We start from the raw sequence: 12,115 nt of genomic DNA, 5'->3' as shown, positions 1-12,115 counted from the left end.
ACAAAGAAGATACCGACAAAAAGAGAAGTATGTTAATGTATAATCAAGTGGTTCAATATAACTTTTATTCTTGTGTATTCTTTTTTTAATTCATCTTTTTGCTCTGACATATTTTTTTGAGTTGTGTAATTTATAATCTTCTGAACAACAAAGAATTAAACATAACTTCACAATAGCACCAGCAAATCAATGCAGATTTATAGAAAATTGATGAATAACTATTTTTATTTAAATAGCATATTCTTATCACTTTATACAAATTTTTAGAGTTGTATACATTTTAATTAAGGAATAAATATAAATTTTTTGGTCTAATTTAAGCCATATATAAAATAAGTGCAAAAATTGCTTTGGTGAAGATATTTTTGGATATTTTCCGAATTTGTCTACATTATAAACAAAATATAAAATACAAAAGCTTAAAAATTTAAATTATTATCTTTCTTACACTTTAATGAACCAGCTAACTAGGTGTCTTTTTCTAAGGAAATAATTATGTTTTTTTTTTCATTCTTAAAATGAACTCTTTTAAATATCTGGTTATAACTTTAATAATAACAATTTATGTAAGAAAATTTCTTACAGAACATAATTTTTTATTTTGAAAATTTGACATGATATACTGTCTCTTATGAGTGCTACTTAAAAATTAGTAAAATTTGGGTATATGTTTGTATCTGATTAAGTTGAGAAAAGAGCACAATTTAAATCAATACATGATTTAAGTTGTAGAGCGGCAATCAAGAAATTTCTAGATTGTATTGGTTGTGAAAAAATATAATTTGGCAGCATGATATGAATGCACCAGTTGGTTATGTGTACACAAAGTGGCATTACTTGTTTATTTAGAATTATTGTTACATTGGTATTTAGAACTATTGTTACAATAAAAACATGTTAGTTAGCAAAATATTTTGAAAGAGTACTGGAAGATGTTGGAAAAATTTTTTTAAATTTTTGTTTCAATATATTATATCTCAAAATGATTTTGATCATCGATTGATGATGATTTTAACCTAGTAGTATGAGTAACAAAGGGTTCATTTACAAGATAATAAATCTATCAGAGGCAATCCCTCTGTGCAACTGATTGCACATCTTCCCTTCCATTTCCTTATCCTTTATTTTTTTTTCTTGATTGAGTGTCATGGGAATCTGGTCAGCCATCTCCTTGGTTCCATGGTTCTCTTGCTGGCACCGTCTAGTAATCAGCAGGGAAACCCATTAATTTATTGACTGTCCTGTTACTCAGGACTAACGGGGTAGTAATGTGCCTGTGGAACTTTTCAAGGGCTCTTGTTTTCTACGTGGAGGATGAAATTTGCATAAAAAGCTCACTAATGGCTGACGTGTCTTTGGGTAGAACCAGGTCTCCTATTCTCATATATTCTAATCTAATGAGTAATAAAGTAGAAGACTAGAATGGAAGCAATGAAGTTAATGGATTTTTCAATTTTTTCCTTCATTCAGAAGATTGCTATAAACTTGAAGTAAATTATAAATATTTTAGGGTTTAATTTAAAATCTACTTATACATTTTTCATATATTAGGTGTACCTTTTCTGATGGTGAATTTAAGTGTGTGAATTTTCTGGTTCTGAATGAATTAAATTAGTGTAATTTATTGTTAACAAGAGTTAAAATTGTTGGTTTGTATGTAACTTTTATATTACATACAACTTATGTCACATCGTAGATAGATCAAAACAGTTTTCAAACTCTGCTTGTTTTAAATGAAATAATATTTTTCTGTTAGTTCAGATGAGTAAAGTTTAGATTTGTATAAAAATTACTCTATAACCGAGCTAATGTCTAAAAGAGCATGTTTTTTTCTCCAAAAGAAAAATACTATTGGCACATATGTCATATGCTTCTTCAAATCTATTTATATAGTAATGTTTATTTATAATTATTATATATCTTTTTAATCCTGCTGTTTATTGAAACAACTTACTAAAGTCTCTTCTATCAGTAATATCTTGTGTAGCCTAATCTTCTGTTTGTTTAGGCAATAGTATTTAAATTAGTTATTTATGAATTGAAGTTTTTTAGTTATTTATGAATTGAATTAGTTATCTTTGAATTTTGATTCAAAAATTAATTATTATTATTATAAATGAGTTATTTGTATCAATTCAGTTATCTACACTCACATTACATATATTGAATTAGATTTGTAGAATATGTAATTTTAGTATGTAACTTTATCAACCCACCGGGTTGGTCTAGTGGTTAACGTGTCTTCCCAAATCAGCTGATTTGGGAGTCGAGAGTAACAGCGTTCAAGTCCTAGTAAAGTCAGTTATTTTTACATGGATTTGAATACTAGATCGTGGGTACCGGTGTTCTTTGGTGGTTGGGTTTCAATTAACCACACATCTCAGGAATGGTCGAACTGAGAATGTACAAGACTACACTTCATTTATACTCATACATATCATCCTCATTCATCCTCTGAAGAATTATCTAAACGGTAGTTACCGGAGGCTAAACAGGAAAAAGAAAGTATGTAACTTTATCAACTTTACAGAGATAATTGTAATCAGTATTTTTATTACATTATTTCTTTCTTTTTCATTAGTTTATAATTTTTTTGTTATTTAAAATAATTATAATTTTATTATTTAACAAATTTTGATAATTATTTTTTTTTAATCCTTGTTGATTTTTTATCAGATTACTTTATTCTATAATTCTCAGGCATCAAAATTATTAGTTGAATCAATTAATTCAAACACTATCATTCTAACTCAATGTAGAAATTAGTAATTGGAAAATAAATTATGTGGGTGTTGAGTAAAATAGTAACCTGAAACTTTGGTTCCACAGTATATCTAAGGAAGTAACATTCTGAAAGTTGTATAATCTAGAGTAGGGTGGGTAGTAGAATTAAAACCAAAAAAGTTTTTTTCAAATGTTAAAACATTTGATATGTAAAATTTTTGTAATTACTTAGCAATATAATTTCATCTGATCAAATGAACAGACGCTAAAAATTATTAAATGGCAGATAAAATTCGTTTCTTAATGATTTTTAACACTGTGTTTTTTTTTTTAATATACTTTAAAAAAGTTATAATAATAATAATTTAATTTTTTTTCTGTTTGGTGGTTTTTAAAATTCAACTCTTGAAATAAAAAGCTTTTTCTTCTGTGACATATATTTCTGGTTACTCCATTATCAATAGTTTTGTTCAAGAATTATTCTGTTACCTATTTCATGCTATATTTTCTTATGAAGTCTGACATTGTTAAATGTTTCCAATGGTAAAATATATGGCACTTTCTGGGAAGATTTATTTCCAGTGGGTAATTTTTTGTTGATTACTGTATGATTAATGAAAAAATGTGGATATTCTAAAAAAAAAAACTCAGAGATTAATGGTATATCCTGATGGAAGTTTTAATTAATTGTTAAAAAATGACAATCTCCAGAGTTGGCAATATTCCTATAAACATTTCTGATTTGAATCTGATTTTTTTTTCATTTTCCCATTAAAAATTCTAAATATTACATTGAGTCTGTTATTATAATTTTATTTATTTTAAAGATATTTTTGTAGTATCCAGCTATATTAAAATAATCAGACAAATTTTCTAAACATAAATGAAAGAATTTTAGCAGTGATTTGGTTTACAATCTGCCTCTACTAATAAATTTTCTTTTTTTTTTGATGATACATAATGTCTATACAATGATAACAAATTAAGTATACAGCAATATATTAAACAGACCATTTTATGATGTCCTTATATTAGATACACAACTGCTTTTATGGCTCTTCTTTACTGTATATCATGTCCTAATTAAGAAACCGTTTTTAAAATTTAGAAAACTGCAATTACTCATATCAGGTAATTTAGTTGGAGTTTTATGTTTATATTTACATTTTATGCAAATAAAATTACTAAATTTATTGAAATGGGCATAATTAATTTTAACAAATTCAAAATTATTTAAAAACTTTTTAAAATGGTAACATATAGGTTTATGTAATGAGTAAGGTATACAAGTTTATATGTTTATTTCCTAATAGTGTGCTGTACACTTATACTCTGTATAATGGAAATTGCACATTATGTTTGCACAATTGTACTTCTGTAGTTTTTTAGGGAGTATTATTTTGGATATTAAAAGGTTCTTAATAAAACAAAATTTCAGCAGATGAAGAAATCTGTAATTTTTTTCTATCTTATATCAATTCTGTTAAACCAATTTTTCATGTAGTGTTTCTGTTGGAAAAAGTACTGAATGTTGACATTTATTAACCATAACAATTGTTGGAAAAACTATTAAAAAAATAGTTACTTTATCTTATAAGGAAAACGTTTGTTTTTATGATTAGAATAATTTTATTTATAGAAAAGGTTAATTTCAATTCCTCCTTACTAGTGTTTATGCTATTTAAAATTGATCCTATTTTAACAGTAATAATAATAATATTACTGTTAATAATAATACAATGGATTATTTAAATAATAATAATAATAATATTAAAATGGATTAATATCATTCAAATATTAATCCATTTTTGCTAAAAATTCAAATTTATAGTTTTTAAAATTTTATTCTTTTTATTTTTAGGTCCACTATAAGAAGCTCACAAAGAAATTTGAATATTGCTAAGCAGTGCAGTGTAGGTACATATGCAGCTACATCTTTTCCTACTAGTGATATTATAAAGAAGACATTTAACAGTGAGAAAGATAAAAATATGATGGACATTAATTCAGATAATAAAACTAGTATGCTTACAAAAAATATTGAACCTAGCGAGAGAAGTTTTAATTTAATTCATGAAGATAAAACAATAAAAAATGAAATAAACAGTAATAATGAAAGTGTTCCTGTAAAGAAAAGAATTTCTTTAAATAAAAGAAAGCATTCTTATAAAAGTAATAGAAGTACACAAACTAAGTAAGATTACTTTTTCTAAAATCTTTCATAATGTGCATGTGTAGAAGTCAAAAAAGAAGTTGCAAACACATGAAAAGGAAAAAGTATTAAAAAATTTGAGGCAATTTTTCATTTTCTTGAATATAAAATTGAAGCACTATTTTCCAACATATTCGCTGAGTTTAATAAACATTGTCATTATGAACCACCAGTTTTATGCTTTCTTCCAGGAAATTGCTGTTCAACATTTGGTACCATTCTTGAAATCTTCATTAGAATGATATCATTGTTAATTGTGAGAAAAGCCATCTTTCATGGTGGTTGAACACATGGAAGTCACACTGTGGCAGATTAGGTCTGTAAGAAGTATTTTTCCACAAAGTTCATTTAGGAATTCTTCTATTAGTGCTTTCATACTTTTTCTTTTTTTGTTTAGCCTCTGGAACCACTGTAAGGTATTACTTCAGAGGATGAATGAGGATGATATGTATATGACTGTAAATGAAGTGTAGTCTTGTAGTCTCAGGAGTGTTTTCATACTACCTAATTAATGAATTGTGGTACTGTGTAAAGCACATGTCTTTTTCTGGCCGTTGATCTTTAATTGCGTACCTGAGCCTATTCAGCATTTTATAGTATCTTTCCACACTGATTTATATTGCGCTTGAGCATGATTCCAGTTTGCACAGTATCTTCATTATTGAAGGAAAGTTCCAGCAACACCTTTCTGTAGGTCTTGTTCTTTCTGAAAGAAAGTTAAATTGTTCTTTCTGAAACAATGAATGATTCAACATATTTTGGATGTGAAGGATGGAGTGGTTTCATTCAAGTGATCTTTGTTTCAGAAACAAAGAATTAGCTCTCAACACTCATTTCTTGATAAAAAAAATTTGTATATAGTAATAACAATAATTCATGATCTCTCCCTCTGGTTGTTTTTATCCCTATAGTCTCTTTAACCATGAAATTTTATTGTCACTGCTGTTTATTTCAAGTAATTTGTGTAGAATTTTTATTGGTTATACATTTTTTCCTCATAAAAATAGATTCACTGCATGGCCTTTCAGTTCAGTTGATACTTTTAATGAACTTGTCATCTTTCACTACTTTTTTTTTTGTTTTAGCTTGTTTCCCTACCCCCTTCAGTTGGATTCACCATGAAGCATAGCACAGCCCAGGGGATTGTCCACTCTAACAGATCATTTCAGTGCCTGCCTCTAACCCTAGGGTCAGGTATCCAGGCCCAACTATGTTGTTCCTGAATCCAACCCTAGGGGCCAGAACTCGGTCTTGATACCTTGCCTCCAATATTTCACAAAGGAGGCCCATGCCAGGTCTATGTCTTTTTACAGCTGGCTGCCTCTAACTGGGCCCCCTGAGGAGGCTCCAGCCAGATCTGTCATAAAAGCTCAAGGGCGATGGAGTCCTTGTGTCTCACAGTGGATCGGCATAGGATCTTCACATTCCAAGAAAGCTTGTCAGTCTCAATCCGATATTGAAGTGATGCTCTCTGTTTTTTTCAATTTTAATGGAACTGTACATTTTGAATTCTCGCCTCAGGGTGAAACAGTGAACTTTATGTACTACCAAGGTGTTTTACAACGGTTACGTGAAAAAATTCGCAAAAAGAGATCAGAATTGGGGGGAGACAAATCACCATGAAAATGCATGCACACTCAGCTTTGTCAGTTCATCAGTTTTGTGCCAAAAATCAGATGACTGACCTCTCTCAGCTTCCCTACTTGCCAGACCTGGCTCGGTGCAATTTTTCTTATTTCTGAAATTAAAATCAGTGATGAAAGGATGCCGTTTTGAGACATTAAAGTAAATTCATCACAGACCTTAAAGGCCATTTCAAATGAAGTGGATTTCAGTATGAAGCTAGGACTGCTTCGCGAAGTGGAAACACTGGTATGAAAAGTGTGAATAGGGAAGGGGAGTACTTTTTTTTAATATGTATTTAAGATCTTGCTTTTTAATAGTGCATTGACAAGAAGTGTGTGGTCTGTGTATATGATTTAAACAGTTTTTTTAATCTTGTTGTTATTACTTTGTATTGCATTTTTGTAACATGATGATATATAGTCTGGTGTAATTGGTGATATATAGTTGATTATAAAGTATTTCTTCACAGAATTCTTAGAAAATTGGTTGGAAAATTTGGATATTTTAAATGTAAAATGTTAACTTAAAGTTGATTTGAAAAAACTTTTGTTTTTGTATATTTTATGAATTTAACTTTCCTTACAGAGTGGAAAGTTTTATTCAAATATTTATTTAAATCCAGATGCTCAACCTTAAGAAACTGTAAGACATTAGATAATATTTATGCAACCAGTCCTTGTGATGGTTTTTTTTTCACCTGTAGGACTGAAAACCCCTGAATTTTAGTGACTTGGCATGCTGATATGAAACAATGTATTCAGCTCAGTGAACAAGAGAATTGGAAACCACTTCATTCCTCATTTCCTTAGAGCTAGCCCGGCATGAGTTTTGTTATTTTGAAAACTGGCTATACCATTTCTGAGAGTGACTTTGTCTTGTGTCAGGCACTCATCCATTATTGATGGTAGGCAACATACATGAATGTGACTGTACAAATATAATATATATTCCACCATCCTAGAGAGCTCATGCTCAACAGTAGTTTTTATATAATCTGTTCATCTTGTTTTCTCTTTTCTTATAAGGGTGCAAGTATTTCACCTGTAATTTTCCATTTTGCTGGATTCCTTTACATCCCTCATTGACGATTCATATGTGTAATTTATCTTTTATTTTCTGATAGATGGAATTGTTCAAAAACTTCTCGTTAGAGGGGTTCCTTTAATTCCTTTGTTATTATATTTATTACGCTGTATGAAAGTCTTTGATCTAGTATGTAAAGCAATATTGCATATTAAAAAATTGTGTTATTTTCTCTACTGTATTTTGGAGATTTGTCTTTTTACGCATGTCCTATATAGATTTTTTTCAATGGAGTATAATTTTTTTATATAACTTTCTTGTAAATTGTAAGTATTATATTTTTGTTTTTTTGTTACAGACACATCAGTGGTGGAAGTTAATCTGTTGGAACAAATAGGGGGCCTTGCTACATTGGCTGAAGTTGCAGCTAATGAAAGAAAACTATTACAGTAGTAGAAATGAATCTAATTTTGTCACATTAGATTATATAAGTACAAATAATTAGGATATATACTGTGAATGTGTATGTATTGCTGTCATTAATATTGATTTTATATATATATAATATATATAAAGATAAAAATTCGCCACATAATGTTTTTTTGTTTTTAATTTAATGTTTTCATTGTGATCTTTTAATTCAATGAGGGATTTATTTTGTTAAGTGTTACTACTGTTATGTTCATTTTATATTTTAAAAGTTTTAGTGCTGTTATTAGTTATAATCGTAATTTATTTCTATCCTTTCCTCTTCTACATAGCATATTTTTCATTCCTTTAAAGAAAGAAATCATAATAAAGAATGGAAGAACACTCAAGTGTTTGCTGTGTTTATGCTTTCTTTCTTTTAATAATATATTTATATAATATGTTAGGTTTTGTTTAACCCATTGGAATCTGAATCTATGTGTCATGATTATAGCTGGTGGGTCTGAAAAATATTTACGATTTTTAAAGATTTGATTTAACTTTTATGTAAATTACAATTATTTTTGTTTGTATTCTCAAGTAAATAACTTTTTTATCATTATTCATGCATTAAACTCTGCAGTTATACTTATTTTATTTGTCATGTGGTAATTTTAAAACAGTTTTTTAAGTTTATAGTATTTTCATTTTATAATTTTTTTTTATATTTTATAATATTAATGCAATTAAGTTGTTTTTTCTGTTGAATATACTTCCCATTCATTTCTCATAGAAATTTTTACAGGGCGTATAGCTTTTAAACAATGAGAAGACAGTGTATGTCTTAATAAGATAAATGAGTAACTAGTTACAAAATTATCTGTACAGAGTGAAATTTTGATTAATTTATAAAAAATAAGATTTTTTAAATGGCACTAGTAACATGATTAAAGTGATGTGTCTTATTATAATTTTTTTCTGTTTTTGAAAACAATAGCAGTTATGCAGTGCAGACTACTGATGTCAGAGTTCTACAGATGAAACTGATGTTGAGGTATTTAAATAATTAAGTTAATAAGTATCCACATTAAACTTTAATTCATAATGTACTACATAAATTTTGAACACTAATTAATAAATTGTTGAACATTTTGTAGTCTATTGTTAATATCTTATAAATGTCGCCATACTTATTATCCTTTTTATAGAAATGTTAAAAAGATTTAAGATAAAATAAAAAAAAGTTAATTTTGTGCTTTCTAGTGCTTAGATGTAACTTATAAGATGTATAAATGAAAAAGAAAAGCAACTCAATTCTTAAAACTATTTTTTACAGTTATGTATGTATTGATGTTTTTTATCCACGATAATATACAAGTAGTATATATTGTAAATTCTTAGAAAAATCTATCTTGTAACAGAATTTTCGTAATATGATAAATTAAATGACCAAATTATATGGATAGTGCTTTACAACCCTGTAATCTGTCAAACTTTTGTAAAAAACTTTGTTCTGTTGTGTTGTCAATAAATTTTACCATTCATTTTACCTCTTCTAATAATATATTAAGGAGCCTTTTTTTATAATAAACAAATTTAATGTTTTCTGATTATTTATTATTAAAGATTGGTTTTTTGATTAAACAGATTTTTTTTTACCAAAAAAGTTTAAATACGTTCTTCTGCTCAGCTGTTTTCAAAGATAATTTACAAACGGCTGTATTTGGTTTATAACTTTATTTTGACAAATTTTTACTTGGGCTATTAGTCATTTTTTTGGGTCATTAAAATTTCCTTATTCAGACATTTTAGAAAATTCACCATCAGTCTATGTATATAATAAGTCTATCATAGACAACTATAAAAAGACTATCATGTTTCAACTCCAAGTGGGTTAATGAAATTCCTTATTTACTTCCATTTTAATTATTGATTAGTTTTTATTATAATTGAACAATCATCGAGACAAAATATGAATGAGTTATGTGAAATTATTTCGATATGTAATTCTATAATCAACTATAAATCTTTACTTCTGAAGCTAACATTTATTTATTCATACAAGAAAGTGTTATTGTAATTATAATATTTTTATTTTAATTGTATTGTAACATAATCATTTTAATTTAATAATAATTATATTTATTATCTATTATTGTAGTGTAAATTTTATTTGCTGCTAGTTACTTGATTTTTAATGATTACTATATTATAGGTGCTAATAGCTTTATATATATATATATATATTTATAAATAATGAATGTGGAATTTATAAATTAATTATATTAAAATTTTTATTAATCATTGATGATTTAAGTAAATAGATTATAATAATTATATATTATATAATTCATTTGTATTATGTATTTTTCATATAAGTATTAAGAGGACCAATCAGTATTTATTATTATATATTTTGCTAAATATCAGTTGTATAAAAAGATGTTACTATCTTAAATTAATCAATCAGATTAAAAGATTTATATTAATTTAATTTTTAAGATGTAGTTTTTTTATTGTGTGATTATTTTTCTGTTCATTCTATTATGTAACATTCTTAATTGATTTTTTTTTAATGTTTTGTGGATATGAAGCAAGCACTCCTCACATCAGTATATTTCATATTTTTCCTATTGCATTTTAAGAAAGAGTAGAGGAATTTACCTGTAAGGTACTTCATACATTAGGTTTATTGTGCAGCCACTGAATGGGAAAAGTAATCTTCAGTCGATATCTTCTGTTATCTATACTAGATAAAACCAAGAAGACATTGACTGTACTGGTTCCAATATTCTTAGCACAAAAGGCTTATTAGGATTAGATTTACATCCAAAAAAATTATGAAAGGAGGTTTATAGTGAGAAACTCAAGACACACCATAGAATGAACCAACAACTTCCTCAGAGGAAGTCTATATTATATTATAGATGGTCAGACAGCAGCCATTTATCCTGCCCACAAACTGTTGGTAGAATAGAGTATTTTTTTCCAGATGGGAGCAGAAAGATTTATACTTTATTAATGATTTATACTTGAATGGATTTAATAATTTAAAAAGAAAAGACCCCATCAAAACACTTAGTTGATTTTACTGGTAATGTATTTGTTGGGTAAAGTTAAACAAAAATAAAAGAACACACAGCTCGTATTTGCCAAAAGAGATTGGACTTTAATTAGAAAGAAAACAAATGAACTTATGTTAAATCATAACCTTAAATTAAATGAAATTATGAAATAAACATAACTTAATTCTATATAAGAAATATCAGCTGAAATCAGCATATCAGTAATAATAATAATAATATTATTAAATGAGAAAATACATGAATATACATTTTTCAAATACATATTTTGAAAATCTACAATTTAACAAAGCCTGAAAACAAGATAACATAAAACACCTTATTTAAAATTAGATACTTATAAACATAACATCAATATAAATAGTGTAACTGGAAATCTGTGGCATTACTGACATATTCTGTAATAATGAAAATTAGCAATGAACACATGTCATTAACTTAGAAAAATAAATTACAACAAATCTTATTATTGGCACTGGCCTTTCCTAATTTATGAACAACAAACTTATCATTAAATAATTAAAAACTAGCAATTCTAGTTTATTGTAGAAAAAGAAGCCACGATAATCTTCCAGTATATAAAAAAAGAGTTAATCACAATAATCAAATTGAAATAATTAAGCACGTAAAAATATGTTGCCCATGAACAATGACATAACTTTATATAAGCCACCTGCCGTGACTGCACTAAGTCAGGTAAATGAATACATACAGTAATCCTGGGGTAGTCTGCAGTGGTGTACAGGAATACAGGGGCGAGACGTGGTTTAGAGGTTGAGCAGGACATGGCGTCTCAAATATGTAGCAACTAGTTTGGAGAGATTCTGCATCAATGAAATTGTAGTAAGCAGCTGGAGAAGATTCGGCGTCGATAGAATTGGCTGGTTTGTAGTAAATGAAGCACTTTCATCAGAGACGTGATATACTGAACTTGAAAATTAACTTGTCGAAGAAACAAGGCTAGACGAAACGTAGGAATCTGCGAAATTCACAAAAAACTGACGAGAAGAGCAAGAGAGAATGCCCACGATGTTTATGC

General features: G+C 27.7%; 1 protein-coding gene across 4 annotated transcripts in view; it reads left to right on the top strand.

The window, feature by feature from the left end:
* Cipc (Clock interacting protein circadian) overlaps positions 1-7,997 on the top strand; it is a 207,368-nt gene extending 199,371 nt beyond the window's left edge. For 2 of the 4 annotated variants that reach the window (XM_075370816.1, XM_075370821.1), the window contains one exon: positions 4,586-4,642. In XM_075370816.1, the coding sequence (XP_075226931.1) occupies positions 4,586-4,627 (42 nt within the window). In that variant the 3' untranslated portion in view covers positions 4,628-4,642. Of the gene's footprint in view, positions 1-4,585; positions 4,655-7,943 lie in introns of those variants that run through there. The other 2 variants (XM_075370817.1, XM_075370820.1) reach the window with 2 other exon arrangements.
* The last annotated feature ends 4,118 nt before the right edge of the window (positions 7,998-12,115 follow it).

This window comes from Lycorma delicatula, chromosome 7, assembly GCF_047948215.1.
Source record: "Lycorma delicatula isolate Av1 chromosome 7, ASM4794821v1, whole genome shotgun sequence".
In the NCBI taxonomy this organism is placed as follows: domain Eukaryota; kingdom Metazoa; phylum Arthropoda; class Insecta; order Hemiptera; family Fulgoridae; genus Lycorma; species Lycorma delicatula.
This window is presented reverse-complemented; position numbering and strand designations above follow the sequence as displayed.